This window comes from Daldinia loculata, assembly GCF_022478755.1.
Source record: "Daldinia loculata strain CBS 113971 unplaced genomic scaffold F4817scaffold_4, whole genome shotgun sequence".
Classification (NCBI taxonomy): Eukaryota; Fungi; Ascomycota; class Sordariomycetes; order Xylariales; family Hypoxylaceae; genus Daldinia; species Daldinia loculata.
This window is the reverse complement of record NW_026054858.1, coordinates 402,211-415,291: the sequence shown is the minus strand read 5'-3', so window position 1 is coordinate 415,291 and position 13,081 is coordinate 402,211. Positions and strand designations below refer to the sequence as shown.

Sequence of the window (13,081 nt, the reverse complement as noted above, 5' to 3'; positions counted from 1 at the left end):
ATGAACGAGTATCAACTACCTACCTACCTAAGGTATTGAATTAACTTCCGATATACATACATAATGGCTTCAAAATACTCGGATATAATTTTGCATCTCAATTAAAATCTACCATCCCCCAAATGATAAAATTTAACTAGTCGCTTTACGAATGTAGTTAGCCCCTTTTATTAGACCAAAATCACATGAAGCCGTTACATGGCATATACACCGAGGCTTCTCTTTAACAATTTACGGTAATTGATATGGCTCTCCTTGAAGGGTACGGGCTAGCTTGCCTTGGGTTACTTGGGGCACTACTTTGCTATCAATTCACTTTGCGGACCCCAACTATTCGACGGAATGGGGCCCCCTTAAGGTAAGGCATGTCTCAATACTCTTCCATAAATGATAAGGCTACGATCCAGAGTTTAACCCTCGCAATAGAAAGCCGCCAAATACCCTACCCATCGTAGGCAATGGAATCCTCTTTCTTCGACCACGGCAGAAGCTGTTTTCTTGGTTCGTCAAGTGCGAAAGGCGGTTTGGCAATGAGACGTTCCAAATTAGCGTACCCACCCTACCTCCAGCCGTGGTCATCAATGATCCCAAGAACCTAGATTATGTCTTCAAGAACGAGGGTGTCTTCTCCAAAGGCGACTTCTTCAAGAAGCTCTCTTGGGACTTGTTTGGGAACGGAATCATCAATGTTGATGGTGAGCTATGGAAAGCCCAGAGGAAGGCTGGTCTAGCTTTTCTCAACACTTCCAATCTACGAGTCCTGACAGACGTTGCGCTGCCGCGGTATCTCGGCCGCGCTGTAGAACATCTACAAGTGCAGGCTCGTGCCAGGAAAGTCGTAGACCTGCAATCCGTATTCCACGAGATTACGAGTCAGCTTATGGGAAAGATGGCCTATAATATGGAGATGCATGCTGACGATGATTTCACTGTTGCATTTGATTATGCCTCGGGCGCGACTACTGAACGCTTCCAGAACCCGCTGTGGTTCGTTAAAGAGCACTTCACCGGTTCTAAGTTCAGGGAGGCGCTCCATACAATCCGTACTTTTGGTTACAAGATTGTAGACAATGCCGCGAATTCAAATACCAAGAAACAGGGCGACCACACACCGGGTCTGACACCTGATAGGCTAGATGAAGTTTCCGGCAGCTTGATACAATCGTTATTAGAGGTTTTCGGCGATAACCGGGAAATCGTATCTGATTCCGCCTTAAACTATTTATCTGCTGGTAGAGATACTGTTGCCCAAGCACTGACGTGGTGCATCTACCTCCTTATGCAACACGAGTTCATCATCGACGAGATTCGGAACGAAGTACGGACCTTGCTCGACAATACCCAGGAACCATTACTATCATCTGATAATAAAGGAAGTATCAACTCGAGCATTCTCACGCCCTCATCGCTACCATACACCATGGCAACTTTTTACGAAACACTCCGACTTTACCCACCAATTCCTTTCGAAATCAAGCAGTGCGAAAAATCAACCACGCTACCTGACGGTACTTTTCTCCCGGAAAAGTCCATAGTATTTTGGTGCACTTGGGCCATGAATCGGTCAAAGATTAACTGGGGGGACGACGCAGACTCCTTCCGGCCCGAAAGATGGCTTACGGAAGATGGAAAACTGATCACAAAGAGCGCCGCCGAGTTCCCAGTTTTCAACGGCGGTCCGCGATTGTGTCTTGGAAAGCGAATGGCAGAAATATTAGCCGCCCAGGTCATTCCAACAATGGTGTTGATGTTCGACTTCACGCCAGCCTACGGAGGCGAGAGAGTTAGCAAGAGTAGTCTTACATTGCCGATGAAAGGCGGATTGCCATGTCTTGTAAAGTCTAAAGCGATTAGTTAGAAGTAAGCAATTATCAGGGTTTTTTATCGGCCGAATATTCCCATTTAATACATATAAGAATAGCGACAGGCACTAGTAAGCTTGAGTATACGCTCCTAGCATGTGAAGATTGCTTTGGCTATTTCCTATCTATAATATAGGTTTAATCCCACTACTACCCCTTTTGTTGATTCTGGTACCCCATTTCATTACTTGTATGTCCCATTCTAGTATTCTGTTGGGCGATTGCCGTAACGACGGCTTCTCCTCGTAAGAACCTCGGAATGAAGATTTTCAGACCTCTTCAACCGCCAAGTGCCGTAAATTCCTTTAGAGGATATCAACTATTAAAATCATCATAACTCTAGAAAAACCCTTCAAAGGTCGGTCCAAGTCAGCTAGGAGGGTTGATACTACGCAGGTAGGTAGTCTTTACATATCATCATCTAGGTAATTAATCAGATAATACTTCTTTCTCGTTAATGGAACATGACCAATCTTCGTCCTACTTCACCTCACTATAATACATGATGCGTCTTTCCAAGACAAGCCCTCCGATATCGTAAACACTTAGATCCGTGCTGTTTGTTGGGCCTAGTTATTCCATCTACGCAATGGTTGAAGAAGCATTGGTAGGTCAATACTTTAGGTATCTATTATCTTCCCTAAGCTCTGCTATGCTTTTTGAACCACCAATCACAACTTAAGCTTACACTTTAAAGACGGTCAAGCATATTACTCAAAATTTAAGGGGTCAGTGGGATTTGTCCGCCGTCCAAGTCCACAATAGCAAGAATTAGTATTGCCAATGACTCTGGAATGACTTTGCTAGGCGCTCTATTACTCAGAGATGCACGGGTCTACTAGAAATTGTATTAGGAGAGAGGCATACGAGTTCTTTTGCAATGATGAACTGACTTTTAAAGTTGGGGTTAAGTTCAGAACAACTCCTTAGGTCGAGCATGGACGGCCATCAGAAGACAAAGAGTTTTATAGTGTATATACGAGAGGGACCAAGAGAGATTCTTCATGGTGCTTAGGGTTGTCAGTGGCTCAGCGGCGTTCAAGTCAAGTTCTGTGTTACGACATACTTTCCCGCTAAAAGCTTTGACATCGTGTAGTCTTTGGTCGTGCTTTCGGAGATGCCAAACTTTTACTATATATGTAGGTAAGGTAAGCATCCAATGTTCTTTCTCGTCTCCTAGGGAAAAGCATCCAGACACAAGCTATCAAGTTAAGAAACCGAGACTCTCAGTTCGTCCATATCTACACCAGACTCTAACCTAGTGCTAACACTTCCAAGAAGAGATATCCTTGCAACCAGCAATCTTGCCAAGATGGCTAAGAAGGTTACGCTCCCTCGTATGCTTCGATGCGTAGGAACACACGCAAATATCGCCCTAGCCGAGGTAAACAAGCGACTGAACCACCTTAGGGAGACGCGCAGTTTAGATCGCGAACAGTTTTTCCGGCTATTTAATATAATCTATCATCTTGAGCATGCTATGGAGAAAAAAGACGAGGATGAGTCTAATCAAGAGGCTGCTGCTGCTGCTACACCGTCTAGCCACACATGTCCTCATCAGGAGCCAAAGAAGGGAGAATGCATCGACCCAGCCCGCCATCCCGTCCTTGCAGACCGCCAGCGACGACGATCATTGTCACGGCTTGATTTCGTCGTGTAATAATAGGATGTACGGATATAATGATGCGCCGGGAAGGATGATGATAAACGGGGCACATAAGGAGAGTGGGAGTGGAGGGCAGAGGCAGGGTTGTCATTGAAGACGGCGCTATAAAGTACCCAACCCATGGGTCAACCTAATTTGTTTTGGGCTATACAATTCCAGATTGCTTTGTTAGTAGGTTGAGAGTCAACACATAAAAGGACGTCAACAGTGAAATAAAACTATAACGTCATGTACTGATTGACTTTCTTAGCAGAGACTAATTACGCCCATAAATTACATCCTGTGAAATAGTGTTATGTTTTTGGCCGTGAATCTGGTCAAGTAGTGCCTTTAGTTTCTAAATATAATTTAGCCTGTAAACCTTGGTTGAGTATGACAGAACTTAATCCCCTATAATAACCCTATGTCAATGTTTACCCATCACGACCTAACAAAGCACAGCATAGGCATTGGGTAGATTTTGTATTCATATACAATGCTAAGCAATAAAGAGATGGTATTTGAGATGACAAGCTACAGTATGCCGCACAGGTTAGATACCTAAGCTCGGCCTGGTAGATATATGTTCAACAGATGAGTAGGGTTAGTGTATAGTAACTATTCACTGCCAGCCCCTTTTTAAAAGTCCACTTTCAACTCCTAAATAAACCAACATCCATAGTTCTTCTCGCATTTGTTTCATTACTTACCATCCTTTTGCTTCCATTGCTTCCTCACATCCACACTCCTCTCATTACCCCCGGTCACCCGTTGAGAATATATTCATACAAGAATTCATCAGTCTTCATCAATATGAGCACGTAGAGCAAGTACCTACCTGTTAATTGAGCGTCTATTTAAGGAGCCCACAATACAAATTAGACAGCTCTCCCTTTGAACCTTGGATCGTCTCCCTGTTATACACTTAGATCCCGTTCACAATATAGCTGAGCGTTGCTAGGCCCCTGGACCACTGGGAAATCTAGGATAAAGGACTTCCGGTTATTTCGTATCAACAATTCAGTCCTAGTTCGCCCCAAAAGTGCCCGTGCCCCAACAGAGTTGTGCCTTTGCTTGTTCTCATCATAACAAACGTTGCCTATACATCATGCAACACTTTTGTTCCAAGTGCCTCTGCGGTTCCGGGATAGGCCGCCTGCTAACATGAGTGTTGGTAACATCGTAGCAAAGTGCCGTTAATTATTTGCAGCTTAATGCATATTTAGAAGTGCCTTATGCTACTTATTCGCTCTCTGTGTAGGCGGCACTCATAAAACCACTAACGTACTGTTATCTTCAGCCACGACGTATAGTCGGCAACTATAACTCCACGCATCACTCACAATTGCGTAAATCGAGATACTCCGTAGCAGTAGATGTAACTATGATTCTAAAGCACATCGTCTTCCTTAAAGGAGGCTAGCATTCTGTAGACTCAACCTTTTCCCGCATATCGCATAAAGACGCGACTAAAGGGATCAGGCATAATGACATCGGTAGTACGATCAGTCATCCCTTCTCGCCCTTTGCTAAGGCATGATTTAGGTACTCAAAGATGACCATTACGGAAGGACCCCCGTTCAACAACAGCCCCGGGCACCCGCTTAACCCGGCCTTGACAATACCGCTGCCTTGAGTTCCGAGTCACCAACCCGCTTCCGGCCGCATTACTCGGCTTCCATCGACGACGTGCCCATTGAAACCCGCTCACCTTCCCCTAAAATGACTCGCAGGGCAATTTGAATTTCCCTCTGGTGACTCTTCCTACACCTCCCAATTTTTCTATTTAAGTCTGCCAACATCCACCCCACGAGGCAGAAACTACCTTTCCACATCCTTCTCGCCACAAGACAATATTCCTCCCTCCTTCAGCACCTCGACAATTACATTCAAGTTTCATTATCGCGAACCATATTCTACATTCTTTTGTAAATTCTATCCAAGTATCCCGTACATTCAGCAAATATGGATTCCAAATTTCTCGAGCTCGTCACCTTCATCAAGCAGGTTATCCTGTTTTCGATCGCATTACTCGTCGGTCATGCAGCGTTCATCACCGTTGTTATGAAGAGAAAGTGGTTCCTCCGTCTTGTTCAAAAGGTTGCCCCCGAGTTCCATTTCCGATACCGTCCCGTCATCTACGGTCTGGAGTTGATCACCGTCTGGTGGTGCTGGGTCCTCGTCAAGTATATCAGTCTAGCCCTATTCGTGAATGTTGCGATGTTACTCGCGATCAAGAACGGCCTCTTCTACGAATCACTCGAAGTCTATGTCTTCGTTGTGTTGATCGCTGGTATCGGCTACCTCCTGTCCTTGATCTCAAACAGCGCGCGTATCGAGGCAATGCTGATAACCGAGAGTAACGACGTGGCCGTAAGTAGATTTTTTTTTTCTAACAATTCCCCCCCTCTTCCCCCTTTCTGAGGCCTCTCCCAATTCTGACTCGCTAACATGTTATCTCAAACAGCACCGATACAGATGGGACCGAACCCGTCTCCACTATGCCGGGCGCAACTGGCCTCAGAACGTCCTGTTGAAGAAGATCCTCTCCGTGGCCGACTGGGTTCATCAATGGAACAACGGAATCCTAGACCGCGTCATGGCTCATGAACTTCAGTATCCTCGACGTTACAATCCGGATCCCGAGTCGTGGCCTCAACAAGACCTCGCGTTCCTCGATGAATCAGCGAACCACAGCCGAGAGATTTACCTTATCCCAAGAGGCGGATTTTAACTATTTGTCCCTAGAGACCTACCGGTAGTTATACAACGATGAAACTCAGCAGTAAGTTTCCCCTATAACCCGAGATATTACGTATCATTACTAATAAGAAACTCTCAGGTTGCCAACAAACACTCAGCCTGAAAATTAAGCACGATACTCTTGAGCACGGATTATGAGAACATAACGCGACGAAGATGAGCGGAAGGTTTTGCAGCTATCAGTAGTTGCCATGTTTATTGCTTTAGCTTACCATGCTATGAAGTTTCATATGTCAACTTTTTCGTTACGAACGAGCCCGAGGCGGGCAATAATGTATCTGGTCTTTATGGCAGAACCATTTCTTTCCCGGCAGGGAATAGAGATAGGTAGCAGTGAGGAAGGAGATGTTCCTGTTTCTTAGTACATTATGCAGTCTTGTCTCCCATAGAGACACTTCCAGAATGCTGATTGCTTCTTCTACTCGAGTCCTTATGCAGTAAACGTGATTGAAAGTTCGTAGTAAGTGTCTTAAGTTCTTGAGGCTCTCGCCGGGCATTACTAGAACCCACTTTGGCCTATTCATAGTACAGGAGATATACTACGGCTAGTTACACGACCTTTGCTAATAATCAATCTAGATTCCTCAATCACCCGTTATATTTTGTTGCCGTTATTTACCCCTTTTGCTTGAACTGTTACTAGATAGATACGGGCAAGACATCAAGCTAACCTAGACTCCCAAGTCCCAAGATCAACTCAACTAAGCTACAATAAGTCCTACCAGCATGCCCTTTAACCTTATCGGCTACGAGGCCCCAGTCCTTTTAAACAATTGTCGCAGATACAGCTAATAAGAACTAGCCGAGTTACTAATCATCGCATCCAAATGAGAGATAAGTTTCAACTCTAGAATAGAATGGCAAAAAGAACAAAAAAATCGCAAAAAGAAAAGCCGACGTGGGCCTGATTCGAACAGACGCTCCCGAAGGAACAAGATTTCTAGTCTTGCGCATTAGACCACTCTGCCACCACGCCGATTGGTTGTTGAAAAGCAAGCTATTATGGGCATTTATATAGCACGGTCTTTGGAGGGGAAAATTGTGAACTTGTCGCACAGATGATTGGTGGAAGTATCCGGGAGTGGATCCTGCAGGCATCCGTCTTTTATGTATTTCCTTGGTTGAGATCTGGATAGTAGAAAAGGTAACACTTAGCGATGTGCCGGGTTGAAGAAATACGTAGTACACTTAGGCTTCCCAATAATTGGCCCAGGTAATAGTAGTTTACTATTAATAATGACTCTTCAAGCCTATACTGTAAGGTAGAGCATCAATGCGCAAAAGCACCCAGCTACCTGGCTAACTATTATTCCCCCTATAAAGTTCAAAGCCTAACCTGCCCCAAGTGAATAGTAATGTACGTTAACATATTATTCTAGGTATGTTAGGTAGGTAACTAGGTGACTTTCACGTATAATCTATGCTCGTAAAAACATTAGATACCTTAGCCTACGTTATATCAACTCCTTCCCAAGCACTCTTAACACCTTAGAGCACTCCCTAAACGATGAACTGAATACCATCATTATAAACTAGACCCCTCATCCCGACCCAAACCTCTCCCTCGCAATCCTCTTCAACACCTCCATCGTATCGTCCTCCTTGCGCCTATACTCCCTAACCCTATCCTCCCTCTCCGCAGCCTTAATCCTAGCCTCTTCCTCTCTCCGGACCTCCCGCTCCGTCTTCCGCCTCTCGGCCACCGCCTTCAGGCGCTTGTACTCGGCGACCGAGTCCCCGCCACCCATGAGCTCTGCTTCGCCGACCTCCGCGCCGCCCCCGGGCGACTTGTCCCGGAACCCGCGCATCTTCTCGTTGACCTCGCGTTTCTTCTCCAGCTGCCGCTCCCGCGTCCCGGGTTCTGCTCGCGGGACTAGTTCTTCGAGGCGCGCACGTTGCTCGGTGCGATCGGCTTTTCGTGCCAGACGGAGGTCGGAGATATGCTGGGTGCGCTCCTCTTCTGCGTTCTCGCGCCGCAGGTCTAAGTCTTGCCGATTGGGTATACCTGGGCCATGTCGCGTAGAGCGGGTGGCATCGGAAGGATCGCGGGTGTAGCTTTTCGCAGGAGCTGACCCAGGTAAAGTCGGCCCATACTCATCGTCGTCTTCATCTTCGTTTTCCTCCCCTCCGGAGAGTATCGAGCCACTACCCCCACCAAGCCTCTCGCGACTCTGTCCGCTCGGCCGCGACGACGGCGACGTCACGGAGACTATCCTATCTTCCCCCACAAATTGTGTACCAGCGCCAGCACCAGCCTTCTTCGCTTCGGAAAGCGTCTCAGGACTATACCAACCCTCAGCTAGCTCCCCACGGTTCCACTTGCCGACAAAGCTCTTCCAGCGGCCTTTAACCTCCCTCTCGTCCAGCGCCGCAATGTCCTTCCCTTTTTGTACTTCGAGGTATTGCGCAAACAGAGGCTTGAAGGTCTTGAAATCGGAACGAACCAGAGGCCTCGCGCCTAATGGGAGCTCGCTTTGGGTGCGGGTGGGAGAAGTCGAAGAGCGGTGACGCCTATGATGACGGTGATGATCGGGTGCATGATGGCGGCGTCGTGCTGAGGACGTCGAAGGTGAGCGCTTGAAAGGGATAGAGTTAGTACGATGTTCCCCTCTCTCTTCTCTCAGTGATGAGGTATTCGGTCGTAATACGGAATCACGCCGTCTAGAATTTCGATGGTCATCGTATCGATGCTCGTGTTTACTTCCACTCTCCCTCTTATAATCGTCGTATCTTTGCTTGACACGTTTCACGTCATCTAGCTCGTGCTTGTCTTCCCCACGCGTTCGCTTATGATTCGAATGACGTTGGTGGTCTCCCAGTCCGCGGTCTCGGTAGCCGCTAGCATCAGCCATTAATGCAACGATAGCAGCCGCACGGGGGTAAATTGGGCGATCAAGTAGGATTCATATGCGTCCGAAGCCGCAGTAGAGTGATCGTTGGAGGACATTGTACGTTCCAGTATGTTGGATGTTGGATGTTGGATGTTGGATGTTGGATGTTGTACAAGGAGAACAGGCTAATAATACGTAGGTACCTATGTAGGTATGTGTGTAGTATGTAAGCCGGGGATTGCCAGGTACCACCCGTCGGGCATTTGTGCCATGTACCGTGTGGAATGTGGAACGTGGGTAATGCATCTATGCATTTGTACGACACTTACATAAGCAAAAATGTCCCTCAAGGTTCTCACATATCTCGTACTAAAAGGTAGAGTTATTCCCTGGGCTGCCTGGTAAAAACCTACGCGACTATCGTAACATCCAACTTACCTAACCTAGGTACTAATGCCGATTCATCACAAGTAATGCAAAACAGACATTTAATACAATAATTATATTGTACGAAACTGTGTCGCTGCGCTATGTAATGGAGGAGCATCTGTATCTCATGACACCTAACCGAAGTAAAGACTCGGGAAAGTCCGCATATAAGTCGGCCAAGCTCCGACCCGTATGTATTTGGCCCTTTTCTATCAATCCGTATCTCCTAAATTACGTATCGAACATCTGTCACACCGCAAACCCTATACGTAAATCTGCGCCGAGTCTTAGTCGTCACGTATTACAAGGTCTTATAAAAGTCTCCAGATACGCGGCAGGCGAGCCGGTTGAACGCCGACTCGTACAAAATCGGTGTAGGACGTACATAGACAGTCTGGGCTTGGATTCTATTCGCCGAACCTCAATCCAGACCCCATCGTCTCGGAAGATGCCAGGATAGCCGATTGGGGGTTCGTCGACGATAGAAAATCCCCGCTAGGTGGGGGTATGCCAACAGACAAACGTTCGCTAATTCATCGAGCGAGTATCGACCGCTTGATCCTTAAAATTCAGTCGAATTCGCTATCGCAGGGTCCGAATAGTTGATGTTTGTCGCTATCAATAGTTCGTAACAATCCCCATAATCTCTTCTCCGAACTGCCGTTCCCGTATATGAAATATTTCATGTCTCCTTCCTGTTCCCTTAAATATATACGTCCCTGACTTCCTAGATATATACGTTCGAATGTTCTGTTCTCGTGGGCTTCATCCACAATCCTTGGGGATATTAGTTAATCTATCGCATTGTCGCTTCCGCCAAAGGCATCGTGCAGTTGGACACCAATCCATGCGCCAGAGAAATAGCCTTGTTACCCCCTCTCCTTTAGTTCGGGGTCTTGTCCTGAGACCCTCCATGTATCTTCGCGTCCAGTGGGTCTCGGTGAATCATACAATTAACACACGCGCAGTCATCGCCACATCCACACATTCCGTGGCCGTAATCGACGAAGAGAAATTCGCTGGGCGATAGATTTAGATCGTTCGCGCCTGGCGACTCCGTGTCGACTGGGCTGTGCGTCGGTGGTGGTGGTGGTGATGCTTCGCCCACCGCTAGCGGCGGGTCCGGTATTGAATTGCCCGTATCAATATTCCCGTCCACGGGCTCTTCCTGGAAGGCCATGACATCGCGAATATACTGACACGTTGCTTGGTTGTACGGGTGGGCAGGGCATCCAAGACAGTCGCATTCAGGGCCACAGTGGCATACGTGACTCGTATAGGAACCCGAGGCACCTCCATTTGGTTCGACTTGAGGCAAAAGATTTGCTACTAACTGCTCCCATTGCGATTGCTGTAGCGGGAAATGGTACGTCCCAAATGGGGCCTGGTCTGAGTATAGGGCTGGTTGCTGGAAGTGGTTCATCGGATATATTTGTTGTTCAGCCGACACTTGTGGTGGAAAATGCGCTGTCATAGAGCCGTTACCTGTGGGAATTTGGGGTATATAGCCCATCATGTTCGAGGACTGCTGAGGTCCAGCATGAAGTTGGCTCTGGAATTGAATGTGAGTCTGTATCTGTGGAGGTTGTTGTACCCTCTGAGAACAGCAGCTTCCGGGTTGTCCCAAGGGTTTTTCTTGCGAAGAATCTTCAGTGCTCGAAATCGGCGTGTGGTAGGGCGAGCTGGATGCACCAGATGTCATCGTTTCTGAACTAACCGTTGAATTATTTGAACGGTCTGGAATTCCGTTTCTGGAAGGTTGTGTTGGCGATATATTCGACAGGCCGTTGTTTAGGGCAAGTAGAGAGGAGTCTAGTTGCCTGTCTAGACGAGAAGCTATCTGCGGATAGGAGGGATACTGGTGACTACCGTTTTGTAAGGGCGGGATGTAATTCGTATAATCAGCGGAAGAAGCGATAACATTCGCGGGAGATGCCGGTAAAACACTACTCGCGCCAATCAAGTTCAAGCTGTTAGCGTTCATGCGCTGTAGAGCCGAAGCGGAAGCATCAGTAGATTGTTTTCGGTTTGGCTTTGCTGTCGGTTTCTGAATTCGAAATGACGCTTGTTTCGTAGGCGATAGCGGCGGGTTGTCTGATGGTTCGGCCTTGACGATGGCCGGCGTGCCGTTAGTCTTACTAGGCGGGCTACCACCGCATCGACATGAACCTCCTTTAGGGAGCGCAGCCGTTACATTCCGACATTGGCACGGCTTGCCCGGCGGATGAGGACAAGTGCTCAGCGGTCGACCCGGCTTTCGCACAGGTAATAGCATACGATCCCCCAAATGCGCGCATTTTGTTGATCGATGCCCTCGTATACATGGCTCACTAAAGATAGGAGAAGTAGTCAGTGGGTGAAAACAGCCAAGACTATAGTGATTTCTACGAGAACCATCCGTTACACAAATTTCCAGTGTCGAATGGAGATGGTTTGCTAGGAAAGGCGCCCCAAACTTAGCGTAACAACATGCAACCTTCCGAGACTCCCCATGGGACACTGCGCAGAGACAAACAGCAGATGATATTTGACTCACCAGGCCATCTTTTGTCCATTAATGATAGGCATCTTCCGTAGCGTCGCGCGGTGGTACCGGCGCAACAGAAGCTCGAAAGTATGCTGGACAAGGAACGTTATATATCATGTAAGAATTATCGACAGCTTCAGAGACGACTCGTCCTAACTTTACTTTAGAGATTAATGTCTTAACGTATTAGTCGGAAGCGAGGCGCATAGGGGCTCTTCTCATCGAGGTTGTCGCGCGGCAGGTAGCGGACCTTCTAAGTCGTACTTGGAAAGGCAGGTTGATCACTGTGGCATGAGGTGAAAGTGGCTGGCGTCGTGGAACTCGAGGCTTCGATAAATTCGAGATGAGCTAGAGCGAACGACGCCTAAGGTCTCACAGGGGCCTTGAGCAGATAAACTCGAGGCCTAGATCGTTATAGGGGCGGAGATGTGGTATAATAGATATATCAATAAGAGATAGGGTCTTAAAAGCTGCGAGGGTAAACGAATAAAGTGTGATATGTCCAATAGAGTGTCGTCGACCAATATGGCTGGTATGAGTCGAATACCGAAGCAGAGTAATACAGGTTGGGAATATGACGGCAGTCACTCAACAATAGAAGTCTGGGGTCGGCACCTCGGGGTTCCGTTACAGGTTATGAATACCGGGCGGTAGATGAAGGGCCCACGGTGAGACGATCCGGTGTAAGTAGCGTAGCGACTAATACTCTGAGAAGGAACTCCGGAAAGACAGAGACAATTTGTAATGTTATGACCGATAAGGAAGAATGATTGCCCAGGGGATGGGGAGGGGAAGAGGTTGTTTCTCATCTGATTCCCACATGTAACGTCCCCAGCCAACAACGTTAGTGGAGGTACCCAAGTAGGTAAGACTGTGCTTCGAGTCGAAGGCTGATGACAAGACAGACCGAATACAAGAAGTCTGTTACCCCGGGGAAAGTCTCGGTCCTGCAGTTTAGATGGCGGTAAGAAAGGGGATTTATGACCGGGATCCAGATTTTTAGATGTCAATGTTTTCCAAGGGT

General features: G+C 47.4%; 4 protein-coding genes and 1 non-coding gene across 5 annotated transcripts; 2 read left to right on the top strand and 3 right to left on the bottom strand.

Moving 5' to 3' along the window:
* The first annotated feature begins 93 nt into the window (after positions 1-93).
* Positions 94-1,925, top strand: F4817DRAFT_179004 (cytochrome P450). The gene is made up of 2 exons (XM_049298324.1): positions 94-358; positions 427-1,925. The coding sequence occupies exons 1-2, from the start codon at positions 246-248 to the stop codon at positions 1,856-1,858; spliced, it is 1,545 nt and encodes a 514-aa protein (XP_049162948.1). The 5' UTR covers positions 94-245; the 3' UTR covers positions 1,859-1,925.
* A 3,547-nt stretch (positions 1,926-5,472) lies between these two features.
* On the top strand, positions 5,473-6,241 carry F4817DRAFT_312042 (uncharacterized protein; the record flags this gene model as incomplete). Its single annotated transcript, XM_049300080.1, has 2 exons — positions 5,473-5,880; positions 5,975-6,241. The coding sequence occupies 2 exons, from the start codon at positions 5,473-5,475 to the stop codon at positions 6,239-6,241; spliced, it is 675 nt and encodes a 224-aa protein (XP_049162947.1).
* Positions 6,242-7,164: 923 nt separating this feature from the next.
* Positions 7,165-7,246, bottom strand: F4817DRAFT_t15. The gene has a single exon. It is a non-coding gene; the product is annotated as a tRNA-Ser (tRNA).
* Positions 7,247-7,457: 211 nt separating this feature from the next.
* On the bottom strand, positions 7,458-9,271 carry F4817DRAFT_325469 (uncharacterized protein). The gene has a single exon (XM_049301772.1). The coding sequence runs from the start codon at positions 9,120-9,122 to the stop codon at positions 7,812-7,814; it is 1,311 nt and encodes a 436-aa protein (XP_049162946.1). The 5' UTR covers positions 9,123-9,271; the 3' UTR covers positions 7,458-7,811.
* An 875-nt stretch (positions 9,272-10,146) lies between these two features.
* Positions 10,147-12,369, bottom strand: F4817DRAFT_178877 (uncharacterized protein). Its single transcript, XM_049298322.1, has 3 exons — positions 12,067-12,369; positions 10,266-11,860; positions 10,147-10,154 (listed from the first exon to the last, which is right to left on the bottom strand). Exons 1-2 carry the CDS (start codon positions 12,096-12,098, stop codon positions 10,414-10,416), a joined length of 1,479 nt encoding a protein of 492 aa, XP_049162945.1. The 5' UTR covers positions 12,099-12,369; the 3' UTR covers positions 10,147-10,154; positions 10,266-10,413.
* Positions 12,370-13,081: the final 712 nt, after the last annotated feature.